Source organism: Bufo bufo, chromosome 8 (assembly GCF_905171765.1).
Source record: "Bufo bufo chromosome 8, aBufBuf1.1, whole genome shotgun sequence".
NCBI classification, from domain to species: Eukaryota; Metazoa; Chordata; class Amphibia; order Anura; family Bufonidae; genus Bufo; species Bufo bufo.
This window is the reverse complement of record NC_053396.1, coordinates 50,435,626-50,453,819: the sequence shown is the minus strand read 5'-3', so window position 1 is coordinate 50,453,819 and position 18,194 is coordinate 50,435,626. Positions and strand designations below refer to the sequence as shown.

The following is an 18,194-nucleotide window of genomic DNA, read 5'->3' as shown; positions in this document are numbered from 1 at the left end:
CCCATTCTAAAGAAAATAGCGCTGGAGGATCCCTGGCTGATACCGTTTCAGGAGGACATTCTTTCCCAGGGGCCAATTCTTCATCAAAATCCAGGCCTTTTCAGGCCTGGATCCTGAGTGCGAGATCTTAAAAAGTAAGGGGCTTTCAGATAAAGTTATTCATACTCTAAAAGCCAGTAGAAAGAAGGTCACCTCAGCCGGCTACTTAAAAATCTGGAAAAAGTATTGTACTTGGTTGGGGGAAGTCTCTCCAAATCTGTCTTCGCCATGCATTAAAAATATTTTAGAATTCCTTCAAAAAGGGCTAAACTTAGGCCTTAAAGTACTTTAAAAGTACAGATATCCACCATCCACCCTAGGGGCTTTCAACGATACAAATCTAGCCGACCATAGATGGTTTTGAAGATTCATAAGAGCAGCGTCCAGACTTAGGCCATCATTAAAACATAAGGTTACCCCCCTTCAGCCCCTCTAACATACAGTCCCAGTTAAATAACATATTTGACTCCCACTAAGCAGGAAGGAGGTATAACAGGGGAGAACCACATCTCCCAGCATTTCTCTGGCTCTCACATTCATTCCATGGCATCACAAGTCTCCACTGCTGAGCACTGCCTTTTTCAGCACTGATCACATGATGGTGACCTCATCACAGGTCCTACCACCACTTCCAGTGTGGAAAAGATCACATGACTATAATGTCATCACAGGTCCTTCAGCTATGGAGTATAGGCAGAACTGGGAGCAGATACACAGTAAGTCCTAATCGCCCCCCCCCCCCCTCCACCCCAAGGTGACCAGGTTACCCTGGCAGAGGAAGGGAGGGAAAAAAATAATAGGCGATATGTCCGCCCCTGTTTCCAATCTACTGCTGTGCTCCCCCACATCTCTCTGCAGTGGGGGTATAACATCTTCCACGTCCCCCACCAGGTCTTCTAGGGCTGTGGTGCGCTCTGCCAATTTTTTAAGGTCATGGAGCACTATTGCAATGTCCTCTTTTATGCCCCCCACTTGCATATTCAGGGCGGTCAGGGACCTACCGCACTTTGCTATAGCCCACATAACGTCCTTTAGAGTGGGCTCCTCAGACTCCAGGTCCTGAGAGGCCCTATCAGGCCCGTACTGGTATCTTCCCGTGTCGTGCAGCCTTCCCATTCGGTACCCAGTACCTCTGCTCATTCCATATCCAACTCCACATCTCCTTCATCATGCAATCGTAGTGCTCTGCGGTGAGTCGCTTGGACTTCTTGCTCTGCGGGATCTGAGCGTGCATATTTTTCCAGCCTTGCGGCCGCTGCCTGTTGCGCTAAGGCCGAGCAACCTGGTCAGCCCGGCGTGGCCGCGCCGAGGCCATCTTGGATTTCCTTCTCCACACCTTGATGCTCTTTTTTCTTGGTTACAAGGTTGGTTGGTGTCTGGTCTGCCAAAATACTGAGAGTGCAGTGACTGACACACTGTGCCCTTCTAAATGCATAAAAACTAGTGGTATTTACCCTCCCAGTGGCGGATCATAGGAACCACTCTGAACTACAGGTGGTGCAGGATACAGGAGCAGGAAGCTGTGTTGTGTAGCACACCTGCGGTATGCCAGACCTTGCAGGGGAATTATGTGTGAGGTCACGGTGTGAGCAATAGGTGGGCCGAGGTAAATACAGTTTTGGTTACTCACGGTTATGTCGTCCCTGGACAGGCTCGCATAAGTGAAAAGGAGAATGGCACAAAGATTCTCTGGGGCACACTCTGTTGTAAGGGACACTGATACCAGTAATGGGTGAACCTAGTCTGGTGGTTCCAAAGCAACTAAATGGATCCAACCGGACGTGATTCAAAACGAGAAAACACTATAGGAGGCGCCACTCCCAAGGGTATGGAGGAGATAGGTGTGGTAGGTAGTGCACCCTTAAACCGGAGGATGGTGATGCAACAGAATAATCTCCTAAAAGGAGGTTTGTGACTCTCAGGGTTAGAGTACTCATTTCACAGGGGGGTAGTCACAGGATAAAGCTCAAGACACCCCTGACTAACTGCCCCCCTGTCCAGGATCGCATGTAAGATGGTATCAATTGATGGCAGCCCACGACAAGGCTTCTGATCACATCCTCCGGTTTAAGGGGGTACTACCTACCACACCTAGCTCCTCCATACCCTTGGGAGTGGCGCCTCCTATAGTGTTTCCTCGTTTTGAATCACGTCCGGTTGGATCCATTTAGTTGCTTTGGAACCACCAGACTAGGTTCACCCATTACTGGTATTGGTCTATTGGGATTGAAGAATTTTTTTCACCTCCCTATAACACTTGTGCTGCCTTCCCTAAATAGTTACTGAACGGCACTTAGATTGTGGTGCTTTTTATATATTTTCATATATATTTTTTTCTTTATCTACACTAACATCTTCTCCATCCCTCTGGTGCCTTTTCCCCAGGGCCTATAGCCCTGGTGGAACTACTCAACCTCTTCTTTTTTTTTTTCCTATTGTAAGGGACACTGGCCAGATGTTGGTTTGAGGTGCCTTTGGTGGTCTGTATTAATGTGCCAGTGGCAAGGTCCCTTGTAGTCGTGACGCCAGTACCTTTTGTATGGAGGTACAACCATTTACTGTTGTATTAATAGAGGAACTGAGTCTGAGGCAAGCAGGGTGAAACTCCAAATGGCACTTTACTGATGATGACTCTTGATTACAATACATCCATTGGCATTAAACATTGATACAATCCGGCATTAAGCACAATCTCCCATGCATATGGGGAAAGGGAAATGCAAATCCTCAATGAAGTACAGGCTCTTGTAATACATAAGAAAGCTACTGCTCAGACTAGGCTGGTAATAATGAAAGTCTTACACTGGTAACAACTTCGGACTGATTCTAATCCTTGATTAAAAAGGTGCTTTTCTGAATCCTGAAACTTCTATTCCAATGTTGTTCTGACAGTTGGCCTGACTGTCCTCAAGATTTAAACTGGAGATGTAGATGCTTCAAGCTATCTCCTACACCTACTACAAAGGTGCCTACTAAGTCCTCAGGTAATGACTATCTTGCTAATCCTTTGTCTTGCATAAACGTGATAATTCCTTAAATACTCGGCTCCATACAGTTTAGACATTGGTCACCCTGGAAGAGCGATCTATAGTAGTGGATTGCTCACCTCTAGGAAGAATACTTGCAGGCCTTAACCCTGGACTGTGAAACTGACAGGGACAGAGTAGAGAGGCTAGGAAGGTGCCTCCCTCCAGATATTCAGCTACATCGCTGTTGCTTTCTTGAAGGCTCATGAGAGAACTGCATTGAACTGAACTATCACTTGGATTTACCTGAGCTCATCTGCACTGGTTTTGATTGACCTTAACCAGGAACTGAACTGAACTGAACTGCACAGGACAGCACACAACTGCACAGCCTAACTTAGGTCTGAGCTAAGCTATTTATACACACTGACACTGTTCCATCTAGTGGAGAAACAAGTGTAGTGCACCCTGACTAGGCCTGTGTAAAAGATATTTGCATGTAAAATCACATTGTGACATGGAGAATATGACAGGAGATAAAATACAAAATACAGGCATATCACATGACATTAATACATAATGAAAATACGTTTGCGGGGGCCCGCGGTTACGTGAGTGGGACACTGCACACCCACACTGGCAACCTGTATGTGTGTTTATACAGAAAGAGCTGTCAATTACCGGCTTGGCTACTGAGCTCAGGAAGGGCAGAAATTCAAATTTGTAAAAGTTAGGTCTTATTCACACAGTCAGTGTTTGGTTAGTGTTTTTCATCAGCGATTGTGAGCAAAAACAAGCAGCAGAACCTACATGGTATAAGATATAATGGAAAGATTTCCACCTTTTCTATGTTGCTGAGCCACACCTGGTTTTGGTAAACAATCACTGATGTAAATCACTAATATTAAATATTTTCCCAAAAACCTATATCTCAATTTACTCATCTTCTCCTGCTCTATGACATGCTGCCTGCAGATTGCTTTACATTTTCCTGCGGATGGGTTTCCTTTAAAGGACATCTGTCAGCAGATTTGAAGCTATGACACTGGCTGACCTGTTGCATGTGCACTTGGCAGCTGAAGGCATCTGTGTTGGTCTCATGTTCATAAGCATATATGCATGGATAAAAATGAAGTTTTAATATATGCAAATGAGCCTGGGGCATTGCTGTTACTCCTAGAGGCTCTGCTCTGTAACTACCGCAACCTCTCCGCTTTGCTTGACAAGTCCATGCAGGTGTGAAGATGTTTACACTGCCTGGCCCTGTCACTCAAAGTGCAGAGGGCGCGGCAGTTCAGAGAGAGCAGAGCCTCTAAGTGTAATGGCAACGCCTCCATTGCTCCTAGAGTCTCATTCATATATTAAAAACTATCTTTTTTCTCAGTAATGCAGACACATATGAACATGGGACCAACACAGATGCCTTAAGCTGCCAAGTGCACATGTAACAGGTCAGCCAGTTTCATAGCTACAAATCTGCTGACAGATGTCCTTTAACAGCTTAAGGACCCAGGATGAGAATACTCGTACTAAACTGCTGTTACTTTGCGCCACAGGATGAGGATTCTTGTCCTGCGGTCTGTCCCCTGCCCCATGTGCGGTGCCGCGATCAGTAGCTGGGGCCCGGCTGCATCCACCAGCATTGGTGATAACGCCAATGGATTAACCCCTCATATGCCCACGGTCATATGGGAGTTTCGCACTCCGTCTCCTCATCCATCAGGTCCCTGCGCTGCCGTGGCGGGGACCCGATGGTTGCCATGGCAGCCCCAAGCCTTTCAAAGGCGTTGGGGCCCGTCAGCTATGGAGGCCCCCAGGCTGGGTCTCATAGGCAAACTGTAAGTGTATTACCCTGTGTAATACACTGATAGTCAATGCAGTACAATACAGATGTATTGTACTGCATTGGGACAGGGATCAGACCATGTAATGTTGAAGTCCCATAGTGGGACAAAAATAAAAAAAGAGTGAAATAAAAGTTTTTAAATTTTTTTTTTTAATTTCAAGTAAAACAAAAGCCCTTTTCCCATAAAAAGACACATATAAAATTATAAAAACATAGAAAAAAAAAAAAAACAGACATATTAGGTATCGCCATGTCCGTAACAACCAGATCTATAAAAATATCTCATGATTCACCCCGTCTGGTCAACACCGTAAAAAAATAAAAACTGTGCCAAGAAAAGCCTTTTTTTTGTCACCTTACATCACAAAAAGTGTAATACCAATGCAATCAAAAAGTCATATGTACCCCAAAATAATACCAATCAAACTGTAATCTCATCCCGCAAAAAATTAGACCATATATGAGACAATCGCCCAAAGATATGGGTTTCAGAAAATGAAGACACTAAAACATGATTTAAAAAAAAAAATGCTTTATCATGTAAAACTGAAACAAAAAAATAAATAAGAGTACATATTTGATATCGTCGCTTCTATAACAACCTGCTCTATAAAAATATCACATGATCTAACCTGTCAGGGGAACACCGTAAAAAACAAAAAATAAAAACTATGCCAGAACAGACATTTTTTGGTTACCTTGCCTCACAAAAAGCGTAATATAGAGCAATTAAAAATAATATGCACTCCAAAATAGTACCAATAAAACTGTCACCTTATCCCGTAATTTAAAAAATGGGGTCATTTTTGGGAGTTTCTTCTCCAGGGGTCCATCGGGGGCTTTAAATTTCATATGGCAACTTAATGAGCTTTGTTAACCCTTGATATGTTACAAAAAAAAAAAATTAAAATGGAAAATCTGCCAAAAAAGTGAAATTTTAAAATTTCATCTCCTTTTTCCTTCTAAAATTCTAAGCCTTATTAGATCCTAAAAAATAAAATGACATTTACAAAATGATGCAAACATGAAAGTGGACATATGGGGAATGTAAGGTAATAACTCTTTTATGATGTATCATTATCTGCCTTAAAAGCAGAGACAAAAATTTAGAAAATTGCAAATTCTTTAAAATTTTCTGTAAATTTTGGATTTAATAAATAAAAGGTGAATTATATCGACAAAAAATTTCCACTATCATGAAGTACAATGTATCGCGAGAAAACATTCTCAGAATTGTTTGGATAAGTAAAAGTGTTCCGAAGCTATTACCACATAAAGTGACACATGCAGGGCTTTTTTTCTCAGAGAAAAGGTGGTGGAACTCACCCCCCCTCTTCTGGCCACGCCCCTACCCAACCTTAGGACCGCCCCCTACCCGCCCCTAAGACCGCCCCCTACCCACCTCTAGGACCGCCCCCTCTACCCAACCCTAGGACCGCAAGTAAAATTTGGGGGGGGGGGGGTATAAAAGTCCAGCCCAGCAAAGAAACCCCCCAGATGGGGATGGCACTGTTAATGGGGGATCTGGGGATGGCACTGTTAATCTGTTAATGGCGGGATCTGAGGATGGCACTGTTATGGGGTGGAGGATCTGGGGATGGCATCCACAGACCCCCGCCACCCCATAACAGTGCCATCCACAAACCCCCCCCCCACCCCATAACAGTGCCATCCACAGACCCCCCCACCCCATAACAGTGCCATCCACAGACCCCCCCCACCCCATAACAGTGCCATCCACAGACCCCCCCACACCATAACAGTGCCATCCACAGACCCCCCCACCCCATAACAGTGCCATCCACAGACCCCCCCACCCCATAACAGTGCCATCCACAGACCCCCCCACCCCATAACAGTGCCATCCACAAACCCCCCCACCCCATAACAGTGCCATCCACAGACCTCCCCACCCCATAACAGTGCCATCCACAGACACCCACCCACCCCATAACAGTGCCATCCACAGACCCCCCACCCCATAACAGTGCCATCCACAGACCCCCCCTCCTTAACAGTGCCATCCACAAACCCCACATTGCCGCTCCAGTAGAGACTTATAAAATGTGTAATTAAATGAATAATGATTCCTGCTGCCCCTCAGTAAGATAACTTTCAATATATTGTACTCACAGCTGGCTACTGTTATCGTAATGCAGGCGGCCGGGCAGACGAGCGGCAGCGTCACTGACTGACGTCACCTGCCTGGGCCGCCTGCTTCATTCATAAAGTAGGCGGCGCACGCACGTGACGTCAGTCAGTGACGCTGCCGCTCGTCTGCCCGGCCGCCTGCATTACGATAACAGTAGCCGGCTGTGAGTACAATATATTGAAAGTTATCTTACTGAGGGGCAGCAGGAATCATTATTCATGTAATTACACATTTTATAAGTCTCTACTGGAGCTGGGGGCCGGAGCACAGTGAACGCACCGGCCCCCAGCTCCTCCTCCCAGTCCCTCCCCGCTGATAAAAAGGTGGCGGAACGCCGTTCCGGTGCGTTCCGCCAGAAAAAAAGCCCTGGACACATGTCAAGTTTCCAGAAAACGGCCTGGTCCTTAAAGTGAAAAATGGCAAAGTCCTTAAGGTGTTAAATATCAGACAATAACACAGAGTTATTATCTAACAGCATGTTCATTTTTTTCTGTAGTTGCTGAGCAGAAACACAGCAGTTGATGTGGCAATTAGTGTTAAGGCATTGTACACTGAGACCAGAGCCTTTATGGGAAGTAAGCAGGTAAGTTTCTGTGTTTCTGTGTTGGTCCCATGTTCATATGTGTCTGCATTGCTGAGAAAAAAGATAGAGTCTCATTTATATATATTAAAACTAGGAGCAACGGAGGCGTTGCCATTACACTTAGAGGCTCTGCTCTCTCTGAACTGCCGCGCCCTCTGCACTTTGATAGGGCCAGGGAGTTTACAGTAGTTCTATAAATAAGGTCTAAACATTAACCCCTTCCTGACCAAACGATTTTCTTTTTTTGTTTTTGTTTTGTACTTGCTGTCATCCCAGAGCCATAACTTTTTCTAATTACATTCACATAGACATAGACAGTCTTTTTTTTTGTTTTTTTGCGGTACAAGTTTTAATTTTTGATGGCCCCATTTAATATGGCATAAAACTTAGTGAGAAGCTGGAAAAAGTTCCAAGTAGGGTAAAATTTGAGAAAATACAGTGATACCACATTTTTATAGTTTTTCTTGTGTTTTTGTGCTTAAAGGGCATCTGTCAGCAGATTTGTACCAATGAAACTGACCTGTTGCATGTGTGCTTGGCAGCTCATCTGTGTTGGTCCCATGTTCATATATGCCCGCATTGCTGAGAAAAATGAAGTTTAATATATGCAAATGAGTCTCTAGGACCAACAGGGACATTGCCATTACTCCCAGGGCCGGATTAACGTAGGGGTGGATGGAGCTGCAGCTCCAGGCCCCTGGGTGAAAATAGGCCCAGCAGCCCGCTAGGTGACGGCGGCAGGGCACAGGGAGATGAGCACTTCCATTGTGGAAGCGCTTATCTCCATAGTCATCTGTATCGCCATCCTCAGGACAGCGATACAGATGACTGTGTTGTGGCGGGGCAGGGGAGGGAAAGGCGTGTCCCTTCCCTGTGTCTCTGATAGGCTGCCGGCACTAGGCAGCGTGATGACGTCATCGCGCCGCCTGACTCCCTTACAGCGCGGGACACAGGCTGGAAGAGGCCTGCATCGCATTGCTGACATGGAGGTTAAGTATAAGTGTTTTTTTTATATGTACAATTACAATACTTTTACTGGCACATGATGAAGGGGGCCTCTTGTTACTGGCACATGATGGGGGGGCCTCTTGTTACTGCAACATGATGGGGGGGCTCTTGTTACTGGCACATGATTGGGGGGGGCTCTTGTTACTGGCACATGATGGGAGGCCTCTTGTTACTGGCACATGATGGGGGGGCTCTTGTTCCTGGCACATGATTGGGGGGGTGCTCTTGTTACTGGCACATGATGGGGGGGGGCTCTTGTTACTGACACATGATGGGGGGGCTCTTGTTACTGACACATGATTGGGGGGCTCTTGTTAATAGCACATGATTGGGAGCTCTTGTTACTGGCACATGATTGGGGGCATCTATGAGGGCACATTTTACTGGCACATTATTGGGGGGCATCTATGGGGCACTTATTACTGACACATTATTGAGGGCACTTTTTACTGGCACATTATTGGGGGCACTTTTTACTGGCACATTGGTGGGCACTATAGGGGCATCTACTGAGGCCACATAGAAGGGGTATTTTATATGGGGGGCTCTGTACAGTAGCATTTTATACTGGGACACATTATGGTGGGTACTGTGGGGGAGAGGAGAACTATGGGGTCAACTATGGGGGGCACTAAGAAGGGGTATTTTATACTTTCAAATTATGGGGGACACTGAGGACATCTACTGGGGCACTATATATGGGGCATTTTATACTGGTACATTATGGGGGGCACTGGGAGGACGGGGGAGAGGAGCACTATGGGGGCATTTACTAGAGGCACTATATAGGGGTATTTTATACTGGCACATTATGGGGGCACTATGGGGACATTAGTTCAACTGGGGGCATTACAAGGGGGTATTATAAGGAGAATTATTTCTACTGGGGGGGCATTATGGTGGGCTTTATTACTCCCTCATGGTATGAGCCCCCTAGTAGCAGCACCAGCCTCTCCTTGCTCTGCTATCCCTCTGCCCCTTCTCCAAATCCTTATTATGAAATCTTCTCATTAGGATAAAACACAACATCAGCTCCACCAAGCCCCCGAGCCAAAGTGTCGAAGTGGTGTCCGAGATCCCCAAGGGCCAAGCCAAGTAATTGTAAGTTTTCATGTGAAATATGTTTGTTATACAAATATAGCCTAAACTGTGCCACACAATATACGGTATACCTCTACACTGTGCCCCACAATATACAGTATACCTCTACACTGTGCCCCACAATATACAGTATACCTCTACACTGTGCCCCACAATATACGGTATACCTCTACACTGTGACACACAATATACAGTATACCTCTACACTGTGTAGTCTGTTCTATAAGCACCATTGTTTTTGCCCTGTGAGTTCATGCCTGCACCTTCTTTGACACACACACATCCCATATGCGCTGTGAATGGGGATTGCGGTGCATGCACAGTCTCAGGTTCCTACAGACTCCCCATTCACCCATTCATGGCACATGCGCAGGATCTCAAGTGAGCCGTTGGTGTCAACCAAAAGAGCTGGCGTGACTTCACATGGGAGAGGTGTTACGGTCTGGAGGGCACTAAGGACCCCCTACCACACCTCTTTTGACACTCTGAGCCCCCATAGGTGTTTTACTTAATAAAATTATAATTTTTTTAAGCTAAGTAACGGCTAAAGAACAGATTCTATAAAGGTATGCAAGGTATCGATACATCAACATTTATTCAGCTATGCTGGTGATTTCATATGCATAAAACATATGACAGATGCACTTTATTTGTGGTATAAAAAATTGTTCTGCGTTGCGTTTTCATTTTCTATAAAAAGGCCCATTAAAATCTTCAGCACCAGGTCCATGATGCTCTTAATCCGGCCCTGATTACTCCTAGAAGCTCAGCTATCTGCAGCTGCGGTGCCCTCTGCACTTTGATTGACAGAGCCAGACAGTGTAAATGTGATCACACCTGCCTAGCTCTGTCAAAGTGCGGAGGGTGCTGCAGTTGCAGAGAGAGCTGAGCATCTAGGAGTAACTGCAATGCCCCATTGCTCTTAGAAGCTTATTTGCATAAAACTAAATTTTTCTCAGCAATGAGGGCACATATGAACAACACAGATGATTTCAGCTGCTGAGCGCACATGTAACAGGTCAGCCAGATCATAGGCACAAATCTGACAGATGCACTTTAACAGCTTAAGGACCCAGGGCGAGAATGCGCGTCCTAAACTGACATTATTTTGCGCAACAGGACGAGTATCACGGCTCAGTGGATGTAAACCCACTGTGCGACTAACTAGCAATACTCCAGAGGGGCGTGACTAAGCAACTACCTGGATTTTACTAGAGCCTCAGATGGTGAGGATGGTGAGGCTTGACCGTCTAGAGCGTAAACCAGACAGTGACAGCTGGTCCAGGCAGACCAGGAGGTACCTGCAAAGGTACCGACAGTATAGACGTAGTAAGCCAGGCAGGGTCGTTACCAGGAGCAACAAGACAGGAACCGGAGGATGAGGCAGAGACGTAGTCAGGACGAGCAAAGGGTCAGGGCAGGCGGCACAGGAGCAAGGTCAGATAATCCGAGTCGGCAACGGGAGAGACAAAGTAAGCAGGCAGGGATCATACAATAAGAGGAGTCCAGGAACGAAGTACAGGTCAAGAACACAAGTGGTTATCAAGCTCTTTAGCAACAGACTAGGACCTTGACACTGAGGCATTCAAGAAGAGGGCTGAGCCACTTAAATACCTGCAGGAGAGCCAGGGTTGGTCAGCAAGTCCTCTGACCTAACCCACAAAGCCCTGGGAGTGATGCGCTTCGCCCTTACGGCAGTGAAACCAGACACCAGCAACAAGTATGCTGTGGCCAGGGCTAAAGGAACCCATGGAGTGGAATCCTCAGCCCCACATCATGTACAGGCGACAGAGTCCAGAACTGCAGCGGTGGACAGAAGAATCATCGCTGAGCATGGCACCTAGGTCCGCGGCGGCAAGCGAGGGGACAGCGGCGCACAGCAGCCTCTGTTACAACGAGCATTCGCTTTCTTTGATGACCAACCTGGCACCACTACCAATCTGCTGCTAGCAGGAGCTGCAGCCACTGGAACTAACACAGTGTACAGAGTTGGAAGAACAGAAGCAGTCAACTCCGTACGCTGTGTAGTGGCTGTGCTGTGTTCCTGCAGCTCAGCTCCCATTCACAAGAAAACCCCTTTAAACCAAGTTTTAGATGTTTTGACAATTTGTTAATCTTACTGTTACATGATAAACTTAAAATGGTATATTTATAAGAAATTGTCAGTATTTCACTGAAGAAAAGTCTAAGTAAATCCAGAAATAAATGGATTCAACTTGCTGGTCCTGTATCAGACCAAGAACAGGCTAGTATTGATGCAACAAGGTGGCTCATTCATTAGCACCAGAGCGTTGTAGTGCTGGGGTCCTAGGTTCAAGTCCAACCAAGGACAACTTGTTTGCGTGGGTTACCTCCAGGTATTCCAGTTTCCTCCCAAACTCCAAAGACATACTAACAGGGAATTTAGATTGTGAGCCCCACTGGAGACAGCAAGTGCTATGGAATATGTCAGTACTATAGAAGTGAGATAAATAACTTTTATAACCCCTATTTTTTATTACGTTTAGGGCTTAATTAAAACTACTTTCACATTAGCTTTTTTGCGGATCCATCATGTATCTGCAAAAATGCTTCCATTACAATAATACAACTGCATGCATCTGTCATAAACGGATCCGGTTGTATTATGTCTTCTATAGCCATGAAGGATCCGTCTTGAACACCATTGAAAGTCAATGGGGGATGGATCCGCACCACATAGCAGCATTATTCTGTCTGCGATGGGAGCGCAACCAAACGGAACGGAATGCATTTTGGTGCATTCTGTTTCGTTCAGTTCAGTTTTTTTCCCATTGACAATGAACGGGGACAAAACTGAAGCGTTTTCTTCCGCTATTGAGATCCTATGACTGATCTCAATAGCGGAATTGAAAGCGCTAATTTGAAAGTAGCCTTAGACATAAAGAGGACATTTATCAAACCAGATACATCTAGTTTTTGGTGTAAATGACATACTGATTGTGTAAATGGGGTAAATGACACACCGATTATGTAAATGGGGTAAATAACATACTGATTGTGGCACTGGTTGTAGCATTTTCAGCCCCCTGGTGTATTTTTTTAAGACTAAGGGCTGTTTCACATGAGCGGATGCCGTGCGTGACATCCGCTGCGTGAATGACAGCCAAGGCCCGATGCAGACTGCAGAAGCACGGAGCATTAACATGACTGATAATGCTCCGTGCCTCTCTGTGATCTCTTTACTACGAAATCACAGTGACAACTTTATCTCACTGTGATTTCGTAGTAAAGAGATCACAGAGAGGCACGGAGCATTATCAGTCATGTTAATGCTCCGTGCTTCTGCAGTCTGCATCGGGTCTTGGCTGTCATTCACGCAGCGGATGTCACGCACGGCATCCGCTTGTGTGAAACAGCCCTAAGGCTGGGTTCAGACCTGAGCGTATTTGATATGCGCGTTTAACGCACGTTTTTGTGGCGCGTTTTTATGCGCGTTTTTTGCAATAGTAAACGCGCGTTTGTGTGATTGACTGCAGTGTCCTATGGCCACAAACGCGCGTCAAAACGCCCCAAAGAAGCTCAAGAACTTGTTTGAGCGTAGGGCGTTTTTCAGCGCGTTCAAACGCGCTGTAAAACGCTCAAGTGAGAACCAGGGCCATAGGGAAGCATTGGTTTTCATGTGTTGAGCGTTTTACAGCGCGTTTGAACGCGCTGTAAAACGCTCAAGTGTGAACCCAGCCTAAGGGTAAGTTCACAACACAGTTTAGTTTTCTGTTCTTTTGATCCGTCAGAAGAACAGGAAAAAAAAATTACCCTTTATTTTGAGCATCGTGTTGTGCTCATTTTGCATCAGATTGAGCCAGTTCCTTCTGAAATCTGTTATTTTAGATGGGAGAAAAAGTCCTCCACGAAGAACTTTTCCTCCCATCACAAATAATAGAAATAGTTAAAATAGTGCAAAATAAGCAAAACAGATGCTCAACATAAAGGATCCGTTTTTGACAAATCAGAAGAATGGAAAATGAAATGGTTATGTGAACCTAACCTAAGTCATACAACTCAATGCAGTTGAACTAAATACATGAAAACTGTGCACCACTTCATAAATTTGGTGCAATCACACAATGCAAAGCCAGACTTAAGTGACAAGAAAACGTTCTCAAATGATAAATTGAATTATTTGTGAAGATATTTGTGGAGCTATGGGACCCTTGGGTATCATACTTTGCTATCCCAAATGTTGGCACTAAAAGTATTAAACAGAGCAGCTTCCAGACATGTGTCTGCAGTGCACACCACTAGGGCACAGCTCAACATTAATGTGAAGGCATTCAAGTGATATTCTGCCTTGCATCTGAAATGCACGGGAACAAACATTTACCCAGATATGGATCTTTAAATATTATTGGTGTAGATGTAGCAAACCAGCTGGTCGTAGATGAGACCCCTTGTTTGGGGTGCAAGAAGAGCAGGCTGACACATTCTGGGGCCATAGAAAACCACCAGTAATGGCGACTAATAAAGTCCAAAGTCTTTTGTACTCCTTGATAACCAGCAAACTTGGAATAGCTCCAATGAGATATTTTATTTCTCAAATGAACAACATTTTTTTTCCTGGAGAGATGTCTATGAGCATGTTTGGGGCTGCAGGCAAGATGCAGCTGGGTTTAATAATAAATTGCGGCTCAGTAGCTTGATCTCCAGGATCAAAGGATCTGCTCTCCTCTGGACAGTAGTTTAAACAGAAGTCCAGCTTGCTTGATGGAGATTCAACCAATGTACACTCTTTAGATGAAAATTGTCTTCCTTCAGCAGATGTATCCACTCCTTGAAACCTAGTTATATGGTGGAAAGTTCTTGGTCATCAATTATGTAATTCTCTTCAGCAGGAGAAAGACCTTGGAAAAGAAGCCTCGGGAGATGAATTTCCTCTTGCTCTCTTTTTATGACAGAACAGTTTCAATGCTAATGATATGATGACTTTGACAAAGAAGGGCTTGGTAGAATCACAATGGTGGACTGTGGCTGAAGAGAAATTTAGTGCCCTGGAGCAAGGGTACCTTGGGACTATGGACATTTGTGGACATTTGCCCTTATTGCTACTATGCAAAACCATCAACTGAATACATTATTGCACTTTGAATGGTTAACTTGCACTGTGATTTTTGCTGTTGTCTACTTATACTTTTCATATTGTTGAACTGCATTTATATGTTTATTGTAATATATCCTGTTCAGTTGTACTGTTATTACACTATGGCCTCATGCACGCGGCCGTTGTTCGGGCCTGCATCTGAGCCTCAGTTTTGGCGGTTCGGATGCGGACCCATTCACTTGCTCTGTTCTGCAGCCCCGCTAAAAAAATATAACATGTCCTATTCTTGTCCGTGCCTTGCGGACAAGAATAGGCATTTATACTGACGGCCGCCCGTTCCGTTCCGCAAATTGCGGACTGCAAAAAATGGAACATTTGTGTGCATGTAGCCTATAGCTGCACTGCACTGTGGAAAAGGTTAATGCACAGTCAGCTAATACTGAGAAGCTTTATAACCTTCCCAGAAAGTGATCACCTGTGCCTCCATATTACAACTGAGCTTTGAAGCCAGGTTGCAGAATTGAATGCTGTATTTGCCCACAGAAGAGGTACTTTGAAAAACTGAAGCAAGGAAGAAGCTACATAAGAGGCCTAACCAGGTTCCTCAAAAACTCTTTTAAAAGTGGCCTGGATATATTGAAGGTTGACATTGCCAGGTAATTTCCAGAGGAATGAGGCACAGGCCAGCGTGTCATCAGACAGTAGAGAAACAATGAAAGTGATTTTTGCTCTATCAGAAGAAAGGGTTGGACACAAGCACAGGTGACCCAACAAAGGATTACACCATGGCTCCCTGCTCTGCCACAGATACAGTTGAAAGTGGCACTGTGATGAGGGGCGGTATGTGTCTTGGATGGGCAGTGCAAGTAATGCTGCTCACAGAGGGGTTCCGTCACTAGAACTATGAGAATTGTCTAAATGCACTTATGCATTGTCATTTCTTTCGCGGAGCCGCAGAACAGATGTACGAATGCGGACAGCAATCGGTGTGCTGTGCGCATCTTTTACGGCCCTATTGAAATGAATAGCGATGCGGGAAAAATGGAGATCGGATGCGGACTGAAAATACGGTCCGGTGCATGAGCCCTAAGAGTGTGTCTTTTTTCAACCTGTGTAATTGCTTTAGATTGTAGTCCCGCTGCTTGATAAATGTGTAGCAGTCTAGCACTGACCACAGGTACTGGCTTGGCGTTCTGAAACAGAGAGGTTCCTTTCTAGCTCATTACATCTATAATTCTCCCAACATATCAGCTCTGTACTTTTACATTTCCAGTGCCATACTTGTTAGTAGGCATCAAGCGTTCCGTCAGTTTTCTATGTTCTCTTTCATTCAAATATATTTTAACATTTGCCATGTTATTCCAATAAAAACAACCAAAGAATAAAGCACAGGTCACAAGTGCAACATAACTGCAATAAAACACAAAGTGCAACAAAACACAGACAAACACTATTGTAATGTCTACAAAAACAGCCTAGGAATTGACTTCAACCTTGGATGAATTTATTTCATTATACAATTTGACTGACATTAATTTTATTGACAGTCCAGTCATTACCTTGTATGTGAAATTTCACTAGTTCTAGACCAATTTATGTACCAAAAAGAAAATCTACTGCATCTAATTTGCATGCTACCACTTTCCAGCTTGACAAGTATGATGGCATAATGGAGAGTGGCATGCAGTGTCTTGCGCTGCATCCGATTTATCATACAGCATGAGCCACTGAAATAATTCTGGTGCACCTTTAGAAGGCCTAAGTTTGTGTTCCCTAAATGTTAAACCCTTAAAGGGGTTGTCCAGGTGTCATCAATATCAGATCTGTGGTGATCCAGCACTTGACACCCCAGCTGGCTGATCATCTGTTTGAGGAGGCAGTGGCACTCCTCGCAAGTTCCCAGGCACAGCGCCATACATTGAATGCTGCACCTAGGCCATGTGACCGATGACTGTGACTTCACAGGCCTAGGAAGAGACCACAGTTCTCACTGGAGCACTGCGGCCTCCTCAAACAGTTGATCTTGGGGGTGCTGGGAGTCGGCCCCCCATAATTACATATCGATGACCTATCCCAAAAATAGGCCATCAATATGATAATAATGAACAACTCCTTTAATGACGTCATAGACTGCATGGATTGCACACTCTCCATATACGGTGGGAGACACTTATGTTATACAACTGACACCAAACTGGTTGAGATTGAAGATAACTCCAATCCTAGCTGTTTAACCCCTCGGATGACGCCATCAATAGCAACTACAGCATTTGAGTGGTTGGTTGGCACTTTGCTCCCTCTATTCACAATCGGCCCCCTGCTACTGTTGGTTGCCATGGTTGCCAGGGGCCTAGGGAAGATTTCTAGGCATGCTTTGGTAGCACTCCTATTACATATTGCAACCAATAGGTTTTGCCTTCACTGTTTTGTAGCACTACTTTTTAGTGACAGCTGCAGTTCAGAAGAATACTTTCAGTTGCATGCAGCTTGGTGCACTCCTGTGAACTGATGCTGTCAACTGAAATTAATAAAAAAAAATTGCACTATAAAAGCCCAAAGAACAGCATTGCAATACAGGTGAAACTCGAAAAATTAGAATATCGTGCAAAAGTTCATTTATTTCAGTAATGCAAATGAAAAGGAATTGCATTAATGCAGCTTAAAATTAGAATATTGTAAAAAGGTTCAACATTCTAGGTTTAAAGTGTCACACTAATTCAGGGGCGTACACAGAAATCATTGGGCCCCATAGCAAGAATTTAGACTGGGCCCCCATGCCCGTTCCTAGTCCCTCCCACTATGCGCCCTGGCTCCTCTCACTACCCTCCATAACTTCTCCCCTGCCCCACCTTGTGCAGCAGTATTTTGCTCTACAAAATGGCAGCACTCCCGCTGGAACCCAACAGACCCATTATAGTGAATGGGATCTGGTAGGTTCTGGCGGTGTTCAGCATATATTGACAAGAATCTGGGGCATTACATGATGTAATACCACCCAACTTTCCTGCTGTCCAGCATGGCACATGCACATGAGAAAACACATGAGAAAAGTTTGAGGAAGTGAGTGCCCCCCTTCCCCTGTAACATGCAGGACAGCTGGGAGACACTGACATTACTTGCTATCCTGCATGACACATGTGCAGAGACAGGAGTCTCTGGGAAAGCTGGGTGAGCCCCTCCCCCCTGCCTTTCCATGTTCTTATTATCTGCATTGATGCCTTGCAGGATAGCAGGAAATCTGAGTGACATTACATGATGTAACAGCACCCAGCTTTTCTGCTGTCCTGCATGGCACATATGGAGAGACATGAGAAAGCTGAGTAACACAACCCTCACCTATCCTCATATCTTCTCCTGCCTCTGCACTTGTGCCATGCAGGACATCAGGAAAGCTGAGTCACATTATATAATAGCACCCAGCTTTCCTCCTGTTCTGAATGGCA

At 45.0% G+C, this 18,194-nt stretch overlaps 1 protein-coding gene across 4 annotated transcripts in view; it reads left to right on the top strand.

Moving 5' to 3' along the window:
- Positions 1 to 18,194, top strand: part of DGKK (diacylglycerol kinase kappa) — a 345,826-nt gene that overhangs the window by 297,656 nt on the left and 29,976 nt on the right. For all 4 annotated transcript variants that reach the window (XM_040405534.1, XM_040405535.1, XM_040405533.1 and 1 more), the window contains one exon: positions 7,500 to 7,586. In XM_040405534.1, the coding sequence (XP_040261468.1) occupies positions 7,500 to 7,586 (87 nt within the window). The remainder of the gene's footprint in view (positions 1 to 7,499; positions 7,587 to 18,194) is intronic.